At 54.8% G+C, this 26669-nt stretch overlaps 1 protein-coding gene across 1 annotated transcript in view; it reads right to left on the bottom strand.

Annotated features, from left to right (window-relative positions):
* The window catches only part of SYNPO (synaptopodin), a 34423-nt gene extending 11022 nt beyond the window's left edge, over positions 1-23401 (bottom strand). Inside the window, exon 1 of the mRNA XM_065874910.1 lies at positions 23005-23401. Coding sequence (XP_065730982.1) covers positions 23005-23401 — 397 coding nt within the window. The remainder of the gene's footprint in view (positions 1-23004) is intronic.
* Positions 23402-26669: the final 3268 nt, after the last annotated feature.

Raw genomic sequence — 26669 nt, 5'->3', positions numbered from 1 at the left:
CTAAAGCCATGTCCCTGCGTGTACAAGCCTCTGTTTATACCCTCAACTGACAGGGAGCTCACTACCCTGAAGATGTACCTTCTGCTAATTAACATTCTTTCTTTAGCTATAAAGTCACTCCTCATATTAACTCCCACCTCTTGACATGACTCTGCCCCTCACTGCCACACAGATAAAGAGCTTTCTCTTTCCAACCTGACAGCCCTGCAGAGACTCAGTCACAAATCACATCCCCATGGGGCACGGTCAGGATAAACATCCCTAGTCCCACCAGTGGCTCTTATGACACAACTGCAGCCATCGTAGCTCACATTGATTGGGCTTTTACTGTGTACCCGGCTAGCAGGTTCCCACAGTGCCAGGCTCCTAGAAAGGGCTTCAGTGTTTGTGTAATTCAGACCTCCCAAATCCCTGCACTTTTCTCTTTTTTCTCTTCACCTCTCTGCTTCAGTCCTATCCCAAGGCTGGTTCTAAGGGCCATGGGGCTAGAAAATGCTCCAGTGTCAGAGAGTGAAGGGCCCTCAGGGATAAGCTGGCCTGGGAGGCTTTAGAGAGGGAAGGGGTTGCAGAGGAGGCCATGGGCCAAGACCTGGTCTGCTGACCCCCAGCCAGGGTGGGAATGTTCCCCACACTGTTGTTCTGGGACAAGAGGAACCCAGCAGAAAACGCCAGGGGGTGAGAGAGCCCTGCCTCCGAGGGAGCTCCCGTGCCCCCCATCCCAGCCTGCAATGACTCCACGGAAAAGGAATTTGGCAGGAGGCTTGGACCAGACCCAGCCAGCAATCCAGATGACTTTTGCCACCCTGCACAAACAAAGCTGGGAGAAGGGGGGCTGGGCCAACTACGGGCATCCCAGAGTCCCCCACTGCAGGGCACTGGGGGTGGCAGCTCCATTCAAAATTCCCCAGACTAGGGAACTGCCACCTCTAGTGATGCCCCAGCCAGGTGGGTCCAAGATTGTGGTCCCTGGTGTCAGAGAGGCAAGAGGTGGCCAAGGCCCACAGGGGAGAGGCCCCTTGCTGAGCCCCCAGTCTGCCTGGCTGCAGCCTGCACCTGTACAAGTCCTAACCCCCCCTCTTCCCTCAGTCTCTTCAGGGCTGGCCCTTGAAAGCTCCACCCTGGACAATGGATGAGGAGCTCTGAAGACCGGCCTTCCGGAGATGGAGGGGTGAGGGCAGACTCAAGGAAGAGCTGCCCAGCGTCAGGAGACCTGGGTCCAACAGGGTTAAATCCTTAAGTGGGGAAGGGGGACAGGAAGCCCTGAGTACAGCCCTTCAAATGAAGATCGCAGTGGGTGCTATAATTAGCGAGCCCTCACCACTGCCCAGTATAAAGTGCTGTGCCATGCGCTGTAGACCCATCACCTTGTTCCATCCTCCCGATGACCCTAAGAGATAGGTACTAGCACTCTTCCCAGTTTGCAGATGAAACCAGAGCTCAGAAAGACCTGCCCAGGGTCATATGACTTTTAAGTAGCAGAGCTGGGATTCAAAACTCAAAATCTGGTTTTGCTGAATCTCATTTCTTAACCACCCTGCCTTCCGGATCCTGACTCCGGTGGGAGGGGCACCCACAGAGACTCTGGTGCTCCTGGATGCTGGTCTGAAGACCCCTCTGTTTCCACATCTCGTGATCAGTGCCCGCGGCAGCGCCCTCTCCTCTTCATATTCAGCTGCCCAGAGCAACTCATGCTTTGTCGTCCTTCTTCCTCTCAGGAGAAGAGCTGATAAACGCATTGTGACTAGGGTAGAGATGACTGCTAGGACGTAAAAGACTAGTGGAGTAGAAAGAGCACGGTGTGGGGAGTCAGGGGACCTGAGTTCAAGTTGTGCTCAGGCAGGGAGAAGCCCTTTCTCCCACCCCATTACTTCTGTAGGCAGCTGCCTGTTCTGCCGGCCATCAGGCCTTTTGGACAGAGGATCCAGAGGAGGGAGGCAGGGCAGGGGAACGGAGGCCAGAGCAGAAGGTCAGGACAGGGAGAGAATTCAAGGAAATTCTTCTTCACACGGCTGCCGTCAATGGGAGTGCCCAGGGCCCGGGCAGGGTGGAGTGGGACAGGGAGCCAGAGGTAGGAAGAGAGACTGGCTGGAGACGGCCCATTGTGGCTGCCTGGGAGTCTTGGCAACGGGACAGGTAAACAGGCTGGGATAACTGCCCCCCTGGTGGGGTCAGGAAGGAACCAATGGCTGGCTGCTGCACAACCCCGGCCTCAGCCGGGGGCAGGAAGATGAACTGGACCTGAGTAATGGCCTGACTACCTTGCCAGCCCCTGCCCCGCATCCTCCCTGCTGAAAGGAGGAAATGACACAGCCTCCTTTCCCCGGGGAGTTCTCCATCCATGCCAAAGTCCTGGTGAGTGCAACCTGACTGAGTCCCAGCAGACTGCCAGGCCTCCTCGCAGAGAATAATTCGTACCAAGGTGGGAAGGACTGCCAGACACGGGAGATGCATAGGAATGGAAGTGAAGAGCCCCAGACCTAGCTCCAGCCTGGCCACCAACCGGCCGGCAGAAGTCATGGCATGCCTCTCCCTTCATGCCCAGGGGGAACTGAGACCAAAGGAGGATGCTGTATGCCCTAAGTCACACACCCCAAACCACAAAGGCACCTCTGGGTGCTCGCTTTACTCACTCCGGCTGGGTCCTCCCTGCAGCCCAGCTTCCCTCCGGATGCTGAGCCGGCCTTGCTTCTCAAAGCCTCCGCGAAAGGCAGCCAATCGACTAGCTGACAAAGAGGAAAATCCCACGTTGACGGCAACGCGGAGGAGCTGGATATGACTTCTCTCCTCCACAGATGACTCAGCCTAGCTCTTTATCAGGAAAACTGATTTCGCAACAGCCTTTTAAATGGTCTCTCCGCCCCCAGTCTCTCCCCCGACAATCTACCCACCCCACGCTGCCAGATCCATCTTCCTCCCGCCTGGCTCCACTGTGTGTCGGGCCTCTCTCCTCCTCTCCAGGACATGGGGGATCAAGCAGCAAGACCTCATCCTGGCATTCAGGGTCCCTGACGTCAGGGTCTGCCCGAGAGCTCGCTCACCTGCTCCCTGCGCCCTCAGCAGCCGTCAGAGGGAGTCCAGCGGCTCGTGGTGCCACACCTGCCCTGCGAGTTCCAGCCTCTGCCGTGGGTTTGCGCACATCCTTCCACCCGGAACCCGTCTCTGTCTCCTATCCTTTCTACACGCTCAATCCCCAGATCATCAGTGTTTTATCTGCACCGGTTAATAACCTCATCACTTGGCATATTATTTGTTTTAGTCAGAGTTTTCACCAGGGCGTGCTCACCACATGCCCCATGCCAGGCCCTGGCTTCATTAACAGCAGCCAGGAGGTCAGCAGTCCCCTCATCTCCATGTTAGAGGAGAAACGGGCTCAGAGAGGTGAAGTGACTTAGGTGGTACAGCTAGGCAGAGGCAGAGTTGGGATTCGAACCCAGGGTGGCCCAGCACCCAGCCCAGGACCCATCACATGGGCCCTGCTGCCTCCTCCCAACACCTTGCTTTGCAGCAGTCAGGGTCTGGGTCTTATCTTCCCCCAGAGGGAGCCGCGGGACAGGGGCCTCAACTGCTTCCGCCTTGTCCCCTACACCTTCCCCGGGGGCTTGCAGAAAGGATGGAGTCAATGAGGTTGACAACAGCCAACACACGAGGAGCTCCAGATGCTGCCAAGCTAAGGGTTTAGCATATATTTTCTCACTGAATCCTCACAGCAACTCATAAAGGAGGCCCCCTTACCTCTGTTTTATTGATGAGGAAAACGAGACCCAGAGAATTAGCCAACTCACCCCAGGTCTTACAGCCAGCAAGGGACAGGCAGAGCAGAGCTGGAGCCGGGAGTCAGACTGATCCCAAGCCTGGGCCCCTCCTTCTGAAGAGCTCAGCCCACAAAGCACATTCACTTTCCCACCTACTGTCCCAGGCCCAGCCCAACTGCCACTTCCTCCAGGAAGCTTTCATCAATCCATCCAGACTCCTCGATCAGTGCCCCTCCCCTACTCGACCTGGCCCAGGGGCCTCGCAGCAGGAGCAGGGCTTGAAGGGAACAAGAGGTTGAGGAAGCTCAGGAAGCAAGGCCCAAGGGGAAGGAGGCTGGGACTGGCCCAACTCCTGGTATCTCCCTGACAGGGGTTCGGGACGATGCAGGGCAGGGTGGGTGGGCTAAGTCAGGTCGGCATGGGTGTTGGCTAGCAGGTATCCCTGTAGGCCACAGGCACTGTTCACTGCTGGCTGACGAGGGCCCTGCTATGCGGTCCTCCTCTCCCAAAGGCCAGGAGCCACCACCTTCCTCCTGCCTGCTCTACTAGCCTAAACACTAAGCTACAGTTAGATTTTCAGGGACTCGGAAACGGTGACCCAGAGAGAGGCAGGTTCAGTTCCAGGTGCACAGCAAACTGGAAAGGGCTGGTTCACAGGGAGCCAAGTTCAGACCCAGGCTCCCACCTCCCCCAGTCCAGCTCTGGTAAGCCAGGCATCCCCCGCGACCCCCAAGCCCTCTCCTGCTGCATCAGCCTCCATCATCCCAGCCCTGGAAGCCTTGAGAGTACAGAAAGGACTACCACACCCTACCCTTGCAGAGAAAACACTTAATCCAGGAGACGTAAAGGTGGTGAGCCAGGGCGGGAGAGAGAGAATTTCCCCTAAACTATGCCTCTGCCAGGAGCAGGGCTGAGCCCAGTCTATCTCAGGGTCCCCAGCACCCAGCCCAAGGCCCTCGACAAAGATACAGCCCTTCCTCTTGGCCCCGGGGCAGCCTGGGGCTGGAGTTGGTCCCATTCTCTCTAAATTCCCCAGACTCAGCAGAGGCCGTCACCCAGGAGGGGTTCACTAAGTGTTGACTAAACAAATGACTGAAGGATGAGCACTCCCACAGTCCAAATCTACCTTCACATTTTACTCCACCATTCACCCCAGGAGACAAATTCTCGATGTGTCTAGATCCCAGAGTCATGGAGATTCTAGGTCAGAGATCTAGAGGGTGGTTCCTCGAGGAAGGGGAGAGAGGAAGGAGGGAGGTAGCAACAAGCCTTTGGGTGAAGAGGGAGATGAAACCTCAAATGGCAGTGTTAGATCCAAGAGGCAGAATATTCCATTGAGTGCCAGGAGAATATACAGCTTAAGAGATAGATGAACGAGGATGAAGAAATCTGGGAAGTCTTCCTGGAGGAGGCGGCATATGCCCTAGGTTTGAAAGATGGAGATGTGGAAGTATTTCAAGCAATGGGACAGCCCAGTGGAGGCTGGAAGGCTCAAGGTGGAACCCAGCCCATCCTCTACCCCCCTCCACTCACACCTCCAGTCAAGACAGCTGGAGAGGAAGGCACCTCTGACAGAGGAACACGTCCACCGCTGGGCTTGCCCAGAGGCTAAGGGTGACTGGGGTGGTCCAGGTAGAGTTCCAAGGGAGCTATGTACATGGGAAGGCACATGCCTAGAGCTCAGAAGCACCGTGGTATCTGCCCTGGGCCTCCGGGTGGGTTACATAACCGCCCCACCGGGGCCACAGATTCAGCCGGGACCCTCCTCCGCCTCCACCTCCCCAGCCATCTGTCTCTGCTGCTTCCCTCTCATAGAAGAGGCCGCTGCACTGCCCAAAGCAAGGCCAGCGCCCTGTGGTAAATTCCCCACATTCCTTCCTCACAGAAAAATAAATAACGGGGAGAAAAAATGCTGGAGCAATGATAATGACGGCCCCAGCACGCTGCAGTCCCAGCTCGCCTCCCCACCCTGTAGAGCAGAGCCCCATCCTGAGCTGGGGCGGGCATGGGGACGCTGCTGCTTCTCCCTGAGGCATCCTCACTGCCAGGCCCTGGGATAGACGAGCTGCCCGCAGCCCCTCACTGCTCCCCCAGGCCTGTCAACCCTCTTTTGTTCTCAGGGTCACTCATATCTGCTGAAGAAGGTGCTGGGAAAGGTGCTGAGAATCTTTTGGTTGTGGCAGGTGACCTCCGAGGGCAAACCTGCCAGAGGCTGGGAGCCCTTCACTTTTACTACTCAGGTTGTTGTTTACTGAGCGCTTCTTATGTTCCAGGCATTATTATCATTATTTCATTATGTTTTGATTTATCTTTGCAAGCTGTGAACTGGAAGTACTGTCATACCCATTTTACAGATGAGGAAACTGAGGCTCAGAAAGGTTTTATGATTCGCGGAGGTAGTTTGGCCAGTGAGTGGTCTACCCCCTCCACTCCTGCCTCTTACTCCCATATCTATTCAGCCTGTCTGTCCTCCCCCAGACAGCCCTCCTTTACCAAATCCAGCCAGAGGTGCAGCCTGTTCCCTTCCCACGTCCTGCTCAACAAAGCATCCTGTGCGGGCTACCTTTAGTAAGTCACCTCACCTCTGAGTCTCAACTTCCTCATCAGTAAACCAGGGATGATTACAGCTGCTTTGCAGAGTCACTGCTGAGCAAATGAGATGCACAATTTCTATAGCATAAAACATTGTGCACACCTGAGGGGGATTTAACTTCAGCCTTTTGCACAAACCTACCTTTGTATAACTGTACCAGGCTAGGGCGCTGTCTGTCTCCCTCCCTTCTCCAGCCCTCTCTGGGGCTGGTCTCCCTCTTCTGCTCATAGTCTGGCACAGCCCAACCTTCCCCTACCCCTCCAGCATCCTCTCAGCAAGGGAACCCCAGTGTCAACCTCTAGCTAACTGTGCCGTAGCAGGAGAGAACCAGGTTTGAATACCAGGTCTGCCTCTTACTGGATGTGAGCGCCCAGGCCCCCTTGGATGGCCCCAGACCCAAGACTCCTGGGAGGGAAGGTATGGCCGAGGTTCCCACCACTCAGTACGCAGTCCTGCAGCCAGGAGGGTGCTGTGGTCCTGAGCGGGCCGGAGGCTACCGACCCTGCCATCCCCTCATGCCATTCGCCGGTTACCAGGCATGTGTGGCTCCCCTCCAGCTGGAGGAGTCTCCAGCCAGAGGAGAGGCTGAACCGTCCCCTTGTCCCTCAGACTGCAAAAGGAAAGCAGGCTAGAGGTCAGGGAATTTAGTTCCAGTCTGTTCTGTCACAATATGGGTGAGATGCTGGACTAGTTCCTGACCCTCCTTGGGATTCAGTTTGTCCATGTGTTTGTTTCAGAGAAGGGATTGGCCTGGACCAGTGATTCCTAGAGTGTGGTACCCCCACACCTCTAGTGGGAGCAAAAGGATTTAAGTGGTACCCTGATACTTAATAACATCTTACTAGTTATGTAAATTTCACATGTGTATTAGAAAAGGAAGATAATAAATCCATCAAAGGTATATTACTGCTTAGGGAGAGGTAAAAGTGGATATTTCAGCAACAAAAGTTAGACAATTTAAAGAAAACAAGTATAGGTGGTGTATGAACTCATTCACTCACCTGATATCTACTGCACACCGACTAAGGGCCAGGCACTGTTCACAGCCACGAAGAGAAACAGATAAAGCCCTGCTTGCATTCTAGCACGGGAGCCAAAAAATAAGACTATTTCTATAATCTCATTATGTGATATATCTATAATCTTATTCTATTCTATAATAAATTCTATAGAGAAAAATAAAGCAGGGGTGGGAGATATACAGACTGCACAGGGTGGGGAGTGGTGTGCAATAAGGTAATCAAAGGAGGCATCGCTGAGAAGTCACACCAGAGTGAAGAAGTGAAGAAGGTGAGGGAGTGAGGCTTGTGCATTTCTAGGGAGGAAAGACCAGGCAGAGGGAACAGCTAGTGCTAAGGTCCCTAGGCAGGCTCGCACCTGGCAGGTTGAGGATGGTGCACGTAATGTGGAGGTGGGACGTGAATAAGGAAACCGGCTTCTCTAGTGGTCTTTCTAGTGGCCTGCAGGGTCTCAGGGATCCCCCTGCATCGCAACCATTTGTGCTTGCGCGCACACACGCACATACACACCCTGCAACACACACATTCTGGACAGCTCCCTAATGCTGGGGAGAGCCTAGCCAGCAATAGTATATCTTCCCCTGCACACACCCCCACACACAAAGGTGCTCTTTGCGTGTGCACCCATAGAGGGGTGTGTGCGCACATAGCACCCGTCGGTATGCGTGTGGAGACACACAGGTGGCACACTGACGCAGGTGCACGTGCGGCGGGCACACACCTCAGGGAGCGGACGTGTGTGTCTCCCTCCTGCCAGCCTGCCCTGTCTCTGAGTTACCAGACCACCCTTGCCTGGCGGGCAAGTGCCCCGATGGTGTGGTTTTAAATTCACTTCTCCATATCTCTGCACCTCAGTCATGGTTTCCCGTTTCCAGGGCTACATTAAAATCGGCCCCCTGCTGCTCAAATGTCCCAAGGGAGCATGTTGCTGTGGAGAATGCCCCCTTTTCTACCCCGACTGCAGTTAAATAGAAAAGCCATGTAAAATGCCTAACACAGCACCGTAAACAGGATCAGCCGCTACTGGCATCATCGCTCAACACAGCCATCCGCATCCCTGGCTTCATGCCTTTAGGGAGCTCAGGGGGCAGCTGACGAGTAGAAGGAAAAGGCCAGACTGCGAGCTTCAGGCCTGGGTTTCAGTCGCAACCTGGTCTCCAACACATCACGAGGCCTCAGGCAAGTCCCGTCCCCTCTCTGGCCCAGATCAGAAACCTGTGGGTGCGGCAGAATTTCTCAGGGAGTGTGTCCAACATGCCGATTCCTGGGCTCCGCCCCAGACCCGGGACCGCAGAATATGCATGTTAACGGTCTCCCTGAGGGGTTCTGAAGCACAGCTAGGTTGGGGACCCAGTGGGCTTTAGAGCTCATGATTTTATAAATGTGTTTATAATTAAATGAACATATTGGGAAATGCTTGGAACATAGTCTGGCAGAGAGACCCACGTCAACAAAAAGTAAGTTTGAGAAAATATATTTACATAAGTAATTATATGTAGTGATCATACACCATCCTTGAACGTGCACACACTTTTATAGTTTTCCTAGCAGCTTCACATCCGTCAGAGAAAGAAGTAGAGCAGGGATTGTGATGCTATTTTAAAGACTAGAAAACCGAGGCAGAGAAAGGTCAAGGGGCCTGGCCAGAATCTCACAGAACACAGGTCTTTGGCTCCCAGCCAGAGTCCTTGGGCCAGCTTCGTTAGATGTGCCACCTCGGGACCTTGTCACATTTTGCCTCCCAGCCCACAGTGGGCATTGTGTACACAGCAAACACAGTCCTTCCACTCCAGGTGCACTGACTTTTCCAGTCACTTGGGGTTCACCGACAATGGGACAACCTCAGCTGGTTAATTTCCTTCCAGCTGAAATGCCCTTCTCACTGGGTAGGGCAGGGTGTTCCCAAAGCCCTAATGCTCCATGCTACCGTTTGATCGGGAATGGTGTTTCTGTTCCAGCCAACCTGAGTCCGGATCCCACCTGAGCAGATCACTACCTTGTATATGCTAAGCCTCAGTTTCCTCCTCTGCGAAGGGGTCTCCTAATTCCTATCCTTCAGGGTGATTGTGAGGATAAGGTCTTTTGTGCGAAGTACCCAGCATCTCGCCTGGCACACACGCTTCTGCAATGCTGGAGCACCACTAACTTGCAGGCTAAAGTGTGAGCTCCCGGAAGGCAGGAACCCACACAGCGGTCATCAGGGCACCCACACCTACCACGTGTCGTATGCTTGATTAACATGCACCCGAATGGGTGAGAAGTGAGATATCGTCTCGAACTTCTTCCTGATCCCAGCTCATCATTGTCTTTCATGACCCATTTCCCGGCGTGGGGGCTGGATGCACAGAGCAGAGATGCTCGGGGCCAGAGGGATGGGTCACGGGTCCTGGGAAGACACTGATGAAGGCCGCTGGGGAGGGCCGTGTTCTGGGAGACCTGAGTGCAATCCTGTTGACACAGAGGCATAAATAATGCACTAGCACATTCTCTGCTCGCCATCCTGTCATGCTAAGAATAGCACCAGCTACCCTTTCGGGGATTTCTCAGGGAAGAGAGGAGGACACCAAGATGGGGACAAGCAGGAAAAGGCATCGCTAGACTGTGGCCCATCAGGCGTCCCTTCTTCAAGCCCACCTTTCCAAACCCATCAAACTGAGGACCCTGGAGGTCTGAGCTGAAAGGGCTCCTGGGGGCACCTGGTCAGGAGAGGCCTGAGGAGACGGGGCACCACCCACCCTCGCCCAATGGGGCTGTTTCTTTTCCTCCTCCCTTCTGCTGCCCATCCCAATAAAGCCCATGTCCCTAGCCCATACCCCACGATCCCCACCCCCAGTCATGTGATGAACAGAGTGGGCGGTTCTCCTCTTAATGTGTTTTCATCTGTAAGACTTCGGAGAGAGAAGAAGATTCTATAGCTTTTAATTAAAAATTTTTTTTAAGTTGAGAAAGGACTGACTTAGCGCTTCCCATGCTTTAACGTATGTACTGGTTACTCAGGGTTGTTGTTAAAATTTCAGATTCTGATTCAGGAGGTCTGGGGTGCGGCCTCAGAGTCTGCATTTCTAAGAAGCTTCTGGGGGACGCTGATATCGCGTACATGATTGCCATACCATGAGTACAGAAAAACTAGAGTATTTCCCTATAAACTAGATGGAGAAACCGAGGCCCAGAAAGGAAAATGGATGTGCCCGAAAGCATACAGCAGAGCTAGGCTCAGAACACAGGCCTCCTGAATCCTCCTGGGGCTTGGTCCTAGAGGGCCTCTGGGGTTGAATGGAGGTGGCTGGAGTGGGACAGGGGACGGACAGCAGTTTCAGGCAGCAGGAGTCGGTCCGGGGGGCGGGCCTTCATTCAGCCAAAAGCTGAACCTCCTGGGGTCCACAGGCTCCCACAAGGCATAAGAGGAAATAAGAATCCACCGGAACAGAGGCGCTCAGCTGAAGTGACTGCAGCCCCTTGCTCAAAATCATGCCCTCATCAGTTTGCATTTGAGGCCCAAGGGGCTGGTACCCTCCTGGAAGGCAGGATGAAACAGGGGGCTATTAAAATGCAAACAAGATCCAGATAGAGGAAGATGAGGTCTGAGCAGTCTGCATTCAGTCATACTGAGAAGTGGCTGGGGGAGTGCACGGGGGGGTGGGGGGGGGCGGGGGGGCCCACTGCACTATCAGGATGGGCGTCGGAAGGAAAGCAGAAAAGAAAGGAGGCAAGATCAGCCTGTAAGACCGACACTAGGAACAGCTCCTCCTTCCTAGGCTTGGCCTCAAACCCCTTTGCAGGCTCCAGGCCCTGCATGACTAGCCCCACTGCCCCTCCATGCCAGGCTGCAGCTCCCCTCATGGTGTTTGCCCTCCCTACATGCCAGCCACGCTGGCCTTCCTTCAAGTGCTCAGACAGGAACCAAGCACTTCGCACCTCAGGGCCTTTGCACTGGCTGCTGCTTTTGCCTAGAACCCTTTCCTCCCATACCCCTCAGTTGTCCCTTTCTGGCCATACTTCTCCTCCTTCAGGTATGTTTACAGGTCTCAGGGAGGGTGCGCCTATCCTGGGACGTCACATTCCTCTACCACAGCACCCTCTACCTCTCGTCCAAACTCTCATGAGATTTGTAATTCCATCGTCATTTGTTTTAGTGTCAGTCTGCCCTGCCCCATGGTAAGGAGGTCCCGCAGGGCAGGGACCTCGGCTATCATTTCTCTGCTATGTTCCTGCCCCCATGCCTAGGCCATAGCTGGGCTCAATAAACATTTCCTGACCGAATGAGGGAATAAAACCAGTGCTGACATCTACCTCCATGTTTCCCAGTGACCTCGCTCACCCTGGAGAAGTTGTAAAGGACCAGGACTTGCAAGATTATGTGGGTCTAATCCTCTGCTCTGCTACGCTCCAGCTGAGTGGCCTTCATAGGTCATAATACCTCTCTGAATGGGGAGCGCTGTTTGTCCGGTCTAAATGAGAGGTAGAATCTGGGAAAGGCTCTGAAAGCTAGAAAGAGCTTTAACTGGTAGCTTTACTCATCCATGTTTGAGGCCCAGAGAGGGAAAGGGCCTCATTCAAGGCCACACAGCCAGTGTGTGGTGACACCAGACCCCCTGTGGCACAGCTTAAAGCCAACAGGCCCACCCAGACTGAGTGAGGGCACCATCTGGCTGGAGGCGGGGCAGGCGTGGAGGAGGAGAGGAGAGGAGGTGGCTGGGAGCATCCAGCCTCAGGCCCAGAGCCAGGGTTGGGGTGGGCGGGGCCCCCAGCAGGAGCCCTGAGTGGGGCCTGGCAGCTGGGCATAGGGGAGCCAACTGGCTCAAGCTGGGTGGTGGCAGGCCTGTTCCACATGCGCGTGACGGTCTATTTTTTAATCAGCACCCTCCCCATCCCCCATTTATTCATTTATATGCCCTCCTAAAGGGTACATATTAGGAATCATATCCTGGCTGAGACCAGGGGCCACCTTGGAGATTGGTGGGAGGGTCCCCAAGTCCCAAATTGTCACGAAACCCACAAGTCCTAAGCAGCCCAGAAGCCAGTACCGGAGACTCAGGGAGCCTGTGTGGGCTTGGGCCTGTCCCTGGACTCTCTGACCTCAGTTTACCCCGTCCGTACAGTGAAGAGAGTCATGCCAGGCTCCATGACAGTTTATTACAGCTCAGGCTCTTGGGATCCACTCAAGCTTCACCACACTAATGACGCTCACTTGTCAGGCCCTGGCAGAGCCTCCTTTGCCCACATCATTCCCAGGGCACACGTGATCCTCCCTGACCTACTCCCAGGGGATGAGGGGAGAAGATAAGAGGCTGAGCTGGCTCAAGGGTCAACCTCAGAACCCCAGGCCCCAGACCCAGTGAGGCTCCCCCTTCCAGCACCTGAGGGGCAGAGATGATGAGGATCAAAGGGCAAAGAGGTGTGTTATTAAGCACGTGGCTTGGCCCCTCTGAGCCTCTGGCATTCCACCTAAGGCAGGAGAGAGCATGTCGTGCAGGAGTTAAGCACATGGGCTTTGAGGCCAGACTGCCTAGGTTTGAACCTGGCCAGTTACCACTGTGTGACCTTGGGAAACTCACTTAACCTCTCTGTGCCTCAGTTTCCCATCTGTAAAATGTTGATAATAACAGGACTTACTTCATAGAGTTGGTGACATGTAAAGAACTTAAAACACCCTGGCACATAGTAAGTTACCATAAATGTTAACCATTTTTCAAGAACTTTGGCTTTTACCTATCGAACACTCTTCGTCTCCAAAAGATTTTATTCCAGAGGATTACATGCAAGAGTCTCAAGTCAGCCCACTCTCCTGTCTCTGAGGCTCATCCAGCCTGCCCCTTCCTGACCCACCCTGCTGACCACCCTTCCTGCCAGCCCAGTGGCTTTCGCGTCTGTCGAGCTCTTTCACGCTCACCATCCCCTTATATCCTTCTTAGTCCATTTCATAGTAGCTCAGAACCAAAGTCTGAGCCCCAGAGGAAGCAAATGATTTGTCCAAGACCACCAGCTTGTTGGCTAAGGCTGGAGGTTCAAGTATCCATTCCTGAAGCTCGATCCAGGCCCTTTTCCACCATACTGTGCCCATCCTCCCACTATCAAACCTGTTCCTGGCTAAACGTCAAAAAGTAACATATACCGAGATATGAGTCTTCAGCGAGTATCCCTCTTCTCCAGGGCTTGCTATTTTAACAGAGATCAAAACATTGTAATACTATTTAATAGGTAATAGTTATTTTTATCATCTCATTTAATTTTCAGAACAACAGTACAAGGTAGGGTCTGTTATTGTTTCTATTTTATAGATGAGGAAACAAAAGCCTAGAGAGGTTATATAACACACTCAAGATCTCCCAGCAAGCTGGGGAGAGAATCCAGGGGTCCAACCACAGGATCTGTGTATTAGACACGCAGGAAACAGCTAGCACAGGAGTAGACCGAATTTTGCGTCACCTGCAGCAGCCCTGGGAGGCTGGACAGAGAAGGGTAGGGTAGGGTAGGGTCAACACAGCACTATACTATACTGCCTCACTGAGTGGAAAAGTTGAAGCTAGGATGATGGAATTTCAGGCAGTGGCCAGTTGGTAAAGATTTCATTTCGGAGAGAGAGGGCTTTTGTGAGCCTCTGGAATTACAGGGCCTGGAGGCTGTCCCCACATTGACTTCTCCTCTGGCCACACTGGGTAGCAATTGAGCCACAGTGTCCAGGGACACTTCACAAAGGACTCTGAGTTCACACACACACACACACACACACACACACACACACACGCCTGGTAGAGCCCAGCTGCCCCTGTGACCAGATCGCAGGCCTGGGTTCCTTTGGGTGGACAGCCTGAAGCCCTGAGGAATGAAGGTATTTTCATAACCTACAGCCAATGCCCACCCCACTCCCTTCCCCCAGCTCTTAGTTTAGACCTTTCACCAGCCTCTGAAACACACTTTCTCCCAACCAAATCCCTCCCATTCTTCTAGACCCAAGTTCTGGACATGCCAACTCCACAAAGGCAGCCATGATCACACCTTCAAATAACATTCAGGGTGTTGATCCAATGTCACCTCCAGAGAGAGGCCTTCCCTAACCACCAAGACAAAGAACCCCTCTAAGTGCTCTTCATCTTAGCAATGTGGCTTTTTGTTTTTCATGCTACTTTTATCTATCTGAAACTATCTTGCTGATTTCTTTGCTTCCCTTTTTCTTGGCTATTTCCCCAATTAAAGAGCAATCTTGAGGGCAGGGACCAGTCTATCTTGTTCACTATTGTAACCCCAGTACCTAAGGATCCACGCACCCCATTGCTAGACAGGGACACTGAGGTCCACAGAGGGCAAGGGATTCACCCAAGGTCATACAGCAAGCAAGTGGCAGAGGTCGGTCTAGCACCTGCAACTCTGCACTATGGCCCAGAGCACTTGGCCTGTCCCCATCCCCACCCCAGTTGACCCTCTGTTGGCCTATCTTGTCCCTGCCTTCACACTACAGTGGGGCCAGAGCCTGCTAGTCCTTGACAACAGCGTCCCTCCACTGCCCCAGGGGCCTTTGGTGCCCCATTCTGGGCAGCCCAGCCTGCTTCCCACTCTGTCCCTCCCTTCCTGGCATCAGCATCTCCGATGAGCTCATGTCTGGAAGCCTGGGAGCTGCCCTGAAGGAAAAGGTGCCTCCCAGGCTGGGCCCCTAGGCCTGGAGGTGTGTTCAGCCTTGTGGGATAGCAGCCCTGGCCGGTGGAGAAAGTGTGATGACCCCTGCCCATCCCAGCGCCCAGGGCTGTGCACTGGGCTCAGGGAGACACGTGTCATCCAGGGAGATAGAGTACGACTAGGGGTAGAGAGGAGATGGAGAAAAGGTTCCTCCTGTGCTTCTCCCGTCTCTCCAGGTGCCCCTCTGCCACACTGGCCCCTCCTGCTTGTCAAGGAGCTGCTCTGTCCCAAGGAAAGGGGGCTCTGCTGCCTTCTCTTCACAGAACCACCCTGAGCAAATCTCTTCCCCTCCCCGGCCTCAGTCTCCCCAACTCTAAAATGGGGAGATTAGATAAAGTGCTGACTGCAGAGGCTAGGGATCAGTTGGGAACCAGGCCCCGAATGCCACAGGATTTTTTTCTTTTTGCTTTATTATTATTTTTTTTACCTTAGAGGAAAGGCAACAGATAACAAGGGAGGGAAGGAGTTAAAAGGCCTTATTTTAATAATGTAAATGCTGATTCCAACAACAGTTTTATTTAGGTACTAGTCTGGGGGTGTGGGGGGGGAGCCGTTTCAAGGCCTGCAAAGTGGCGATGGGGAGCCAAGGTAGCATAGCAGCGAACAGTTTGCTTTTGGGAAGTTCTCTGAATATCAAACCAGAATGATCCTAGTCCATTCCCCTCGTTGTACAGATAAGAGAGAGAGGAAGAGGAACCAACCCAAGATCCCACAGGGAAACACGGAGGCAGGTGTTCCCCCACCTCTCAAGCAAACAAAGTATTTTCACCTCCCTTGAGGTCCCATTCCACTGCCTGAGATAACACAGCAAAGCACTGGGAGGAGGACATCAGTTTGTTTGTGGTGCTGTCCCCCAACACAGGGTGGGGGCCAGGCCCGGGGGTGGTGACAGTCAGGCTGGCATCAGCAAGGCTCCCAGCCCCCTACCCCAGCATACCCTGGTCCCTCTGAGCAGCATCCTATCTCATCCTAATCGTGCAACATGACAGGGCTGGGACAACCTCCGACTGCCACTACAGCCACTACCAGTGCTGCTGTCTCCAACGCAGTTAGCCCCTCAGGGGCCACCCGCCCACCCTCTCACTGGGAGCCAGAGAGGGCAGGAGGCTTGCCGCAAGCTCACGGAGCAAGGTGGTTTACTCCAGTGTCACCTGCCACTCAGGGTAGGACAGGGACTGGGGCGCGTGCTGCTTCCCCACTGGCTCTTGTCCCTGTGAACAACCCAGGCACGGAACACGGGAGGTCCTGTCCCCATCCAGAGTTAGCCTATAACTTGGGGTGGAGGTGGGGAGGAGGGAGGCCTTTTCTCCCGAGTTCTCAGAAAGGTCCTGTCCGGGATCTGGATGGAGCCCCCCGATTCCACGGTGTAGTGGTTAGATAGGAGCCCCGCCCTTCACCTCTAGGGCCTCCGCGCTCACCTTGGCAGACTGGGCAAACTGTGAGAATGCGGTGTGGAGTCCTTAGGACAGGTCCCCCTCTCCCCCATAGGCACTCAGGAAAGGCCTCGATTTCCCCAGGTGGGGCTCGCGCCGGTGTTCCCAGCGGTCTGCGGGTTCCGCGTCCTGCGTGCCTCGCCCGCACAGCCGGACCCGGGCGCCCCGCCCGCGGTAAGGGGTGAGGGCCCGGGCCCAGCAGACGCCGTTGCCGCTGCCCCACAGGCGCCCATGTTGGTCAACCCCCGGCAGAACCCAACCCGCCACTTCCCGGAGTCAAGCCGTTTCCCCCTTCCCCAGAGCGGGCCGGGGGGGGGCGCACACCTCCGGCTGTCGCCCACCCGGCAGCCCGCGGCTGCCCCGGCCGCGATCTGCTTGCGGGCTGGGGCTCGAGGGCTGGAGCTCCCACGCAGCCCGGCTTCGGGGCGTGCTGCTGAGCTGCCGCGGAGCTTCGAGATTTCCCCAGGTCCCCGCCTCCACCCCACCGTACAGGTGGGGAAACTGAGGCCCAGAGTGTAGCAGCGACTCAGCCAAGGTCACCCTGCGTGTGGGGACTGGAGCCCAGACGTGCCACCTCCACATGGGCGGCGCCTAGACCGGCACAGGTGGGAAGGGGCGAGGCTCGCTCGGCACCGGCACCCCTGCCCGGCCGGCGCCCCTCACTCACCTCCAGCCTCCGCGCGCGGTCCCCGAGCTCACCGGCGCCACCACCTCCGCGCACCTGGCCACGTCCGTCAGCGCGCCCCGCCCCGATCGAGACCCCCGCCGACCCACCCACCCCCCCCCCCGCGCCTGGCGCCCCCTCCTAACCTCCGCCACAGCCCACTCCACCGCCTAGCAGGCTGCTCCGGGACCGGGAGCCGGGAGGGCTGGGCGGGCTGGCGAGCCACGCTCCTGCCGCTCGCTCCCCGGGGCCCTAGCGCCGCCCGCCCCGCCGCCCCGCCCAGCCCTCGGAGGTGCGACTCCCTCCTCCGCGGGCTAGGCCTCCCATCTCCCCTCGGGTCTCCTCTCTCTGCCTCTTTCCTCTCCCTGGCCTCAGTCTCTGCTGCTTGATTGTCTGTCTCTCTGTTTCCTCCTCAATTTTTGTGTCTCTCGATGGGTCCCTGAATCCTTCTGCTTTCTATTTCACTCAGTTTCTTCATGTCTCTCCCATCTATTTCATGCCCCCCTCTTTTCTCTATCCTTCCCACTTACCCCATTTTAAGTCTGTCTTTGTGAGTCCCCATAACTGACACCACCTCTCATCTCCCCAGCCCGTTTCCTTTCAGACCCAGATGCAGTACCCTCTTAGGCCCGTCCTCTCCCTTCTCAGCCCCAGTAACTAGAATGACTGTCTAGGACTTAGGCAGGTAGGACTGCCTAAGTAGGCCTTGGCACATAGAGGTTGAGGAAGGCTGTCACCTCCCAGGCAGTCTGGGGCCATCCACTCTCTTAACTAGTGGGCCAGCAACAACAAGGGCAGTGACGTTCAGAGCCCCCATGGCAAGGGTCATTGCACATCAGAATCTAGTGGGGATGCTGTGAAAAGTCAAGACTTCCACAATCACGTGCCCCCTCCCAGTGGTGGAGGGGCTAGCAATGGGCTTGGAAACTGGGCTGATAAGAAGCACCTTTCACGCCCCCAACAAAGCACGTGGAAAAACGCTGTCCTGGGTTTTCACCGAAGTTTCCCTGGGTTCCAAGTACCCCACCCCTTTAACCAGGATGGTTCCACTTTTGTGTCCTTTATATCAAGGTTCTGTGTTTAGATTTCTGCTAGAGGAAGTTAGAAATGTGCTGATGTAAGCCCACTCACCCAAGGTTCTGTGAAATGCAGAGGTGCAAGTGGCCTGGTTTTGAGACGTCCCCTGTCCCCAGTGGGTGGGCTTAGAGTGCATGGAGTCAGGTGACAGAAGGGACAAACCCTCCCTGGCTGCTGACCCTCTGCTTGGCTTCATGGCTTCAGAGAATCCCTCCGACCCGGTGGCTGCTCCTGTGCTGGGGCTGCCCCAGGTGACAGTGGGGGGGTGGAGGTGGGCACTGAAGGGGTCCTGGGGATCGGCATCAGGCAGGCCTGCTCTGTGAGTACACGTGCTACAGCCCAGCCTGTGAGAAACCAGGAAACAAACTGTGTGGGAGAGAGAGAGAGAGAGAGGGAGGGAGGGAGGGAGGCTAGGATTACTGTGTGGGTGGGTATGAAAGTGAAAGAGATGGGGGAAAGGAAGGACAGAAAGTGGTTCGGTCTGTATGTGGGTATGTGACGGTGGGTGCGCAGAGTGGATATGACTGTAGGAGCGAGTGAGTGCCTGCAAGAGAGATTGCACGGTGTAGGTGTGTGAGCAAAAGAAAATGGAGAAAGGAACATGCTTTTAACCTGTATCGAAGGGAGGGAATATGTGTGCTTGTATGTTTTCAGGTGGGACTGTTATGTACGCAAATCTGACACATGTGAAAGTCAAGCATGCATGGATGAGGGGGGCATCTGTGGGAGGGTGTGTGCCAATGTCTACCCCATGCACGGGTGTGTTGGTGTCTGAGAGCATGCGTGTGTGTGCATGTGTGTGCAGTTGTGAACATATACACGAGCATTTGCATAAGAACATGGTGTGTAGATATCATTGCGCATACACATGTGTTTGTAGGGAGTGTGAGCGAGTATGTGTGGGTACACGTGTGAGGTCTATGAGAACCTGTGAGCCCTGCTCCTACACCATCACCCCTATTAGAGTCACCGTGGTCGGGGGGTGGGGGGAGGGAGAGTGGGCAGCACCTTGCCTTTCTGTCTGCCCTCTTTTCCACGGGCCTGAGGAGCAGGGGCCTTGTCCTTGGCCCAGGGATCAGCTCTCATCATGGGTGCTGACTCCTTTGCCTCAGCAAGATAGACATGGCCAGGGGCAGGGCTCCTCTGACAACCCAGATCCACACCCGCATCTCCACCCCAAAGGCTTGGAGCAGTGTCCAGTAGAGTTGGAAAGGTCTCCAAATTCTTCAGATAACCTGGACCTCCAGAACAATGGCCTGGAGAGGAGGGAAGGTGGGAATCCCAAAGCCAGGGGCAGAGGAGGGGCTGGATTGGCAGTGGATCCCAGGTCTCCCTGAGTGTCTCCAAGGAGGAAGGGGTTATGGCTTGTCCACCATCCCTCAGAGTCTGAACAACCTTTCCCCAGCCCCAGGTGGGTGGAAGAACACAGCCTGCTGCCTTGTCTCCATGGAGACAAGGCAGCACAGAGGGTGGTTGAAAACATGGACCAGACCTCCCAGGGTTCATATCTCAGCTCCTCCACCCGCTGGCCTGATACTTTGACAAGTCACCTAAACTTGTTATGCCGTAGTTTCCTCATCTGTCAAACAGATAAGAAAATTATGAACTTCAGAGGGTTGTTTAGAGGATGAAAAGAAAGAACCCATGCAAAGCATTTAACACAGGGCCCGGCAGCTGACTTGAGGGGCAGAAACCCTGGGTTCCAGCTATAGCTTTGCCACCAGCTTACTGTGTGACCTTGGACAATTCACTTGCCATCTCTGGACTTAGGAATCTCCACAAGATTATCTATAGAATAATCTCAGTAAGCCCTGCCAGTTATGACCAGCTGAGACTTTGTGGGAAGTACAGCGTGGGTCTCTCTTGGTGAGCTATGGACTAACCAGTGCTGAGGAGGAGCCCTATGGGACACTTTCTTCCCACGTATCTTCTCTCAAGTTGGCAGCAGCTGATGGCAGGAAACTTGAGCTGCAGGCTGCTGCCCACCTCATCTCTTTGCATCCCCTGACCCTCCAGCCTGCCAAGGACCCCATTCTCTTCTGCTCAGCTTGTACTCAGGCCTGAGCAAAATGTCACTGAAACCCACCCACCCCAAGTGGTGGATACTCAAGGCAGAAGATGCCGTGACCCATAGTTAAAACTGTCAGGGAGCACTCAAGAGAGGCAGGTATAATTGCGGAAGGATGGGTGTAACTGTCTGAAGATACTTATAATCCTTTGGCAGTAATGGGAGGAAGTTTTAAAAGGACGCCCTAATCCGCTAATAACCCGGCAGCCACAGGCCCCTTCCCTCCAGATCTCCGCATAGAGAGAAGGGACTCTGGCCACTCCCTTTCTCAAGGGAGCAGAAAGGCCAGTGTAGGCTCTGACCCAAGACCACCCGGGTTTCTACTCTCTCCCGAGACCCAACTTCCTTTCTGCCTCCACTTCTGAGAAGTCTCCCCTGCCCACTCCATCCTCCTGAGGTTACTCCTACCTCTTCTGTCCCTAGAAATGTCCAGGACAGAACTAGATAACCATCTGGCTAGATGTTAAAGAGAGGAATGAACCAGACTGTGAGCAAGAAGAACAAGACCATAGTCTCAGCTCCAGCGCTGACTGTGACCTTGGGCAAGGGACGTGAGTCTCTGAGCCTCAGTTGCCTCACCTGTACAATGGGGAGAATAATAGCTGCCTTCAAAGATCAACAAGAATGAGGTCCCATGAAATGGGCCAGCTCTGTGTGAGAAGCCAACAGGAGTCGGTACTGGTAGTTTCTCCATATATGGTCTCTTCCCCTCAAGGGTGTCAGCAGACAACTCTCGCCCGTGTAGATCCAGAGCACAGTGGTAGCCAAGAGCAAAGGCCCACATTCAAAACATTGTGATTGAATCATGGCTTTGCAGCCTGCTAGCCATGAGTCTTGGACAAGTCACTTATATTCTCTGAGCCTCAGTCTTCTCTTCTGTATAATGGAGATGGTAACAGTGTGTCCCTTATGGGGATTGTTATGTGATTAAATGAAGTGATATGTGCAAAGCTCTTAGAACAGTGGACTTGGCACATGAGGGCTCAACAAATAATAGCTCTTGTATTGTTGCACTGACGATGATCGATGATCGTTGTGGTTGCTATCAACATCCCTTACATGCTTATCTGGATTACCCTGCAACCTCCCGATAGCTCTATGAGGTAGATAGGGCTCATATTTTCATTTTATTTTCACAGATGAAGAAACTGGGAAGGGATTTTTGGGGCCTTGGCTAGTTGCATCAGGTCTAGAACCAGCACCCATGTCTCCTGACCCCCAGCCATGGTCTGTGAGAGGGAAGGGAGCAGGTCCTGAGGCTTCCAGCTCTAGGGGACCTGGATTTGTGTCGACTCTGGTGTGGAGACCTGTCTCCAAGTTCAAGGCTGCTGGATCCCCCTGGGATCCTCCTCCTACCTACCCCAAATGCATTGAAGGCCCCTCCTTGTTCCTGCCTGGCTCCCTGTGTGACCCAAGCCTGGGGGCCACGGGGATGGGGAATGGTGCCCGTGGGGGGTGGTCAGAGCCTGGAGAGAATTATTTCGGAAAAGGGAGTGGGTGGGAGACTGGTGAGACGCCAGGCTGGGTGTCGGCGACGCCTGCACAGAAATGAAGTGCTCCTTCAGTTTCCTGACGCACAAGCCCTCCCAGGGCTGTGTCCCCCGCACGCCCTGCGCCCCCGGGATCTGCTGGCAGGGGCTCCCGCCTGAGCGAGCATGGCCCGGCTCATGTCCTCCCCATCTGGACCCACTTCAGCGTTGCCATGGACCCAGCGGTGGAGGTGATTCAGTGTGGGTTTCCCTGTCCCGCCCTGCTCTGCCGACTCTTGCCGCCTGTGGGAAATTGATCTTCCTCCCTTCCTTCCTTCCTCCTGTGCCATGCACACCGAGCTCTCCCCTACACAATGTCACTGAGTCATGACTGCAGCCCAGGTGACGTGCCTCTGTCGCCTCTAACAGATGGGAAACCAAGGCCTGGATGAGGAATGTGGGCTCGGCTCAGCCACCGACAGGCCGAGTGACCTGGAGCAGTCTCTTCCTCACTCTGGGCCTCAGTTTTCCCACCTGTAAAATTAGGAGGTCGGTTTAGATCAAAGGCTCAGTCTCTACCTCAAAAGCACCATGAGGGCAGGGACCACATCTGTTTCGCCCCTGTGCTGCATCCCCAGCACCCGCAAGTAGTTGGCACTTAGTATGTTCAGCAAGGTGGTCCTGCCCCATCAGTTGCTCAGACTCTAAGGTCATTTGTTACCACGAATGATCAAAGGGCAGACAAGGGGCTTCCCTGCTGGCGCAGTGGTTGAGAGTCTGCCTGCCGATGCAGGGGACACGGGTTCGTGCCCGGGTCCGGGAAGATCCCACATGCCGCGGAGCGGCTGGGCCCGTGAGCCATGGCCACTGAGCCTGCGCATCCAGAGCCTGTGCTCCGCAATGGGAGAGGCCACAACAGTGAGAGGCCCGCGTACCGCAGGAAAAAAAAAAAAAAAAAAGGGCAGACAAGAGTGTGTGATGGCCTTTTTTTAACCAAGCATGATAACGTGGCTTTCTCTCGCTGCCTTCTCACGTGCCCTCTTTGGCAGAGAAAAGAGTGGACTTAGATGTGGTACAGCTGGAATGACATGTATGGCACAGCCTCCCCTGTCTCTCCACAGCTGTTAATCTGGGCAGGCCCGTGGGACTCTGATGGTCTCTTGTGTACCATGGGAAAATATGGTCGGGAGTGCCTGTGTTAAGCACCTGTGGGGTCCCCCATGACTGGCAGTCCAGGGGAAAAGGGCCATGAGCTTACCTGGTTTCTGGGCAACCCTGGGCCCAGGGCTGGGGCTGAGGCTGGCTGTCATCACCTGCTGGGCCTTCACCGTGTCCCAGTCCTGGCTGGCTCTGTTGTCATGCTGGGAACCCCCTCGTGTCTCCCTGGAGCAGCTGGGTGACTGGATGCCCCAGGGTCTGGGAAGCTGTGGTGCCCCTTGGGTGGCTCTGCAGGCATTGTCCTCACTCCTTCTGGCCACTTCGTTTTCCTCCAAGTCCGTGAGCCCCGCCTCTCCCTGTAGGCCCTCCTCGCCGCCGCTCTCCTCCGCCTCCAAGGCCAGACACCTGTAGCTCCCGTCGGGAAGCGCAAATGTGCAGGGTGAGGACTTGCCTTCGCTGGGCCCCAGGGGCGGGGTTGGGAGGTGCGGGCCCAGCATGGTGCTGCCTCTCCTCAGGGACACAGAGAAGCTGGCGCCTGGGCTGAGGCCAGCACTGGAGGCTCCCGAGTAAGCCCTGGTCTCTGCTCTTCTCGGGGCCTTCTCACAGAGCTGGAATGGGGTTCAACTGTTAGACTTCCTGGATTGGGTGGGTGGTGGCCCCCCAAGCCCTCCTCCTTAACCCGTCTCTCGCCTGTGAGGCCTCCCCTTCAAGATGATCTATCTGCAGAGGGAGAAAAGAAAGAGTGCATGAGATGGTTCTCTGCGTGTTCCAGGCTGAGTCTCTGACTCCACTTTAGGGGAACCCTGAGAACTGAACTGACTGGTGTTTGGGGGTACAGGTCTCACGTGTCCATAGGAAAGTCCCAAGCTTCAGTCATTCGACATCCCAAATTTTTGCCCCAATTTTTGCCATATCCTTATGCCACTTACACTTTATTTGCTTAATATCGTTCCGTAAATCAACTTTAAATAACTTACTTCTATTACTTTAGACTTAACTTAAGCAATAATTGCAGAGAAACCACGAATATGTTGTGCTAAGTCATTTTCCCCCTTAATACACATTAAATAAATACCTAGTTATTTAAAAATATTTTTCTGGGCACCTCCTAGAAAAAATTCTCTCATGTGTCACCAAAGGTACATATGCCGCAAGGAATCACAGCAATGGTGGCGCAGAGGGTGCAAGACTGGGGCCAGGACCCCCTGAGGAGGCTGTGCACCAAGGGATGGGGCGCAGTGATGTGCTTACATGCCCAGGCTCTGAGCTAGAATCCCACCTCTGCCACCTGTGTGGTGGGCAACAAGTCCCATGACCTTTGTGAACCTCAGCTTCCCCATCTGTAAAATGGGAACTGTAATATTTCCATCATAGTGTTGCAGTGAGGACTAAGTGAGAAAATGCATGCAGAGGACTTAGGACAGTTTCTGAGACATAACTTAATACATGTTGACTATTCTTTCATTCCACCAAAAACTTTCGAGCTCCTGTTTACATTTTAGGCACTATAAAATGTACTGGGGCTACAGTGGGACTAAAGAAGACATGGTACTCTGGCTTGTGAAGCCTTCAAATCTGGTGGGGAGAGCTGTGAATGACAACAGGGACAATAATAATAACAGTATGATTATTTAGAAATGTTAAAAATGATGGCAATCCAGGAGAGAGAGGATGGAGTCTTTCTATAGGGATGCGCAGAGGGGATAGATGGGAGAGAAACTTGGGCGGAAGAATTGGCTGGGCGGGGAGGCAGATGGAGAGTGGGTGTGAAGGAAGAGGGAGGAGGCTAGGATGCAGCCCAGTTCGTCACTCTGGTGACAGTGTGATTTCGTTAATAGAGATCAGGAATAAATGGTTAGGAGCAGGTGTTCAGGGGAGCAGGGAGATGAGTTTGATTTGGGATTTCCGGGGGAGATGAGCACGGTCAGCTCCACAGGGAGGCCTGAAGAGCAGGGGAGAGTTCCAGGTTGGAGACAAAGATTTAAAAATCATTTGTGGAGGCCCCAGGCAGAGGTGGGCAAGATGCCCCAGGATGGGCAGGTAGAGCTTAAGTCAGGGTCAGTGACCGATTGCACTCGGGAGGAAACCTTGAAGTTTATAGACATTGGTTAACAGATCTTGGATTCCACCACTGCTTAGCTGTGTGAACTCTGGAGGATCTGAACTCTCTGAATGTCACTTATCCTGTAATAAAACAGAAAGAGAAGAATCCCCCCCACCTCCTACTGGCTGCCCCATGGGCAGTGAGAATTCTGAGAATTGTGAAAGACTGTGGATGTTGGCGACCTCAGGGCCTGGGCTGACCTCTGCTGCTGTGGTACCTGGAGGCCATGCCTCCACCCCCAGGCAGGGTCAGGCATCCCCTACCCCAGTAGGCTCCTATGAGGGAGGTTATTATCCCATTTCGGAGGTGGGGAAATTGAGGATCAGAGAGGCGAAGTGACTTCTGGCCTGAGTCACACAGCTGGTAAGTGATAAGGCTGATCTCTGAACCCATCTCTGGCACCTTGACCGTGATGGTGGACACAGGGAAGAGAGGTTCCAGGGCCTCATTCGTCTCCAGATTCCTTCTCACTCGCCAGCTGCTGCCAGATTTCTGCCATTAGAGTTTCAAAGAATCTTAGAATCTCACGAAGGGCTGGTAGAATTCCGAAGAGTCCTAACTGGCTGTTTGACCTTGGGCAGGGGCCTTCTGCACTCGAGCCGGTTTGCCCAAAGGCACCATGGTGGGCTTGAGCCAGATGATGCTGGAGGGTCCAGCCAGCCCTGGCATTGCAGGATGCCATGATCCTAAGCCTTTGGAGCCCTCCATCACCACCGCCACCCGCCCCACCATAGAGCCAGATGGCAGGAGGCAGGAGTGGGTGTGGGGGGCAGGGCTCCCTGGGACGCCCCACAGGGCCTCGCCTCACTCTATGCCTGCTTCTGTTTTGCTGTATTTGACGGTGGCCACGGTTTCCAGGAAAGAAGACAGAGGCGGAAAAGTTAACTTTCCGCCACCCACACAAATATTTTTGGCCGGCGTTGTCTTCGCACTGCCAAGCCGGGAGGGAGGAGTTGGCAGGGGCGCTCTAATTCAAGTCTCCCTCCCAAGGAGGGAAGGCTCCCAGCCCAGCTGGGGGGTCTGGGCAGGCCCCATTGTGGGCCCAAGCCCTGGAACACCCACCCTGCTCCGGAGCCTGGGGAAGGGGAGGGGGTGTCAGGACCCGGAACAGTAACGGCGGCTGCCCCTTACTGAGCATCTGCTGGTGCTTGGACAAGGCTTTGACCTAACGCTCCTGTGGGACAGCCACGTGAGTGCTGTCTACAGATGAGGAAACTGAGGCACGGAGAGAGAAATTCTGCATCCAGGGTCACAGGGGGCTGGGTGGTAGAACTGCTGGGCCCCGTGCTCTTACCCGCACTCTCAGGGGCTGCAGACTTGACTCCAGGGACCCCGCCCAGCCCCCGAGCTTGCGCGCTCAGACATAGCACACCTGTCTGTGCGCGCACGGCTCCACCGTGGGCAGGAGAGAGCCCGCTCCGGCCTCCACAGAAATGGAAGGGGGAATCCTCTAAGACCAGCTTCCCCAAATCCACAGCCCTCCTCTGGCCACAGGCCCAAGGTTCCAGTCCATCCAGCCTCAGCTGATAGGACTGACAGAGTCCAGCAAACCCACCGCGCTCATCTCAGAGAGGGGAGCTCTGAGCCCAGAACAGGGAAGGGATCACTCAGGTGGTACAGAAGGTTCAGACACAGGCCTGGCATTAGAGCCCAGGTGTCAA

The sequence above is a fragment of the Phocoena phocoena genome, chromosome 3 (assembly GCF_963924675.1).
Source record: "Phocoena phocoena chromosome 3, mPhoPho1.1, whole genome shotgun sequence".
In the NCBI taxonomy this organism is placed as follows: domain Eukaryota; kingdom Metazoa; phylum Chordata; class Mammalia; order Artiodactyla; family Phocoenidae; genus Phocoena; species Phocoena phocoena.
The sequence above is the reverse complement of the archived record's forward strand: the minus strand, read 5'-3'. Positions and strand labels throughout refer to the sequence as shown.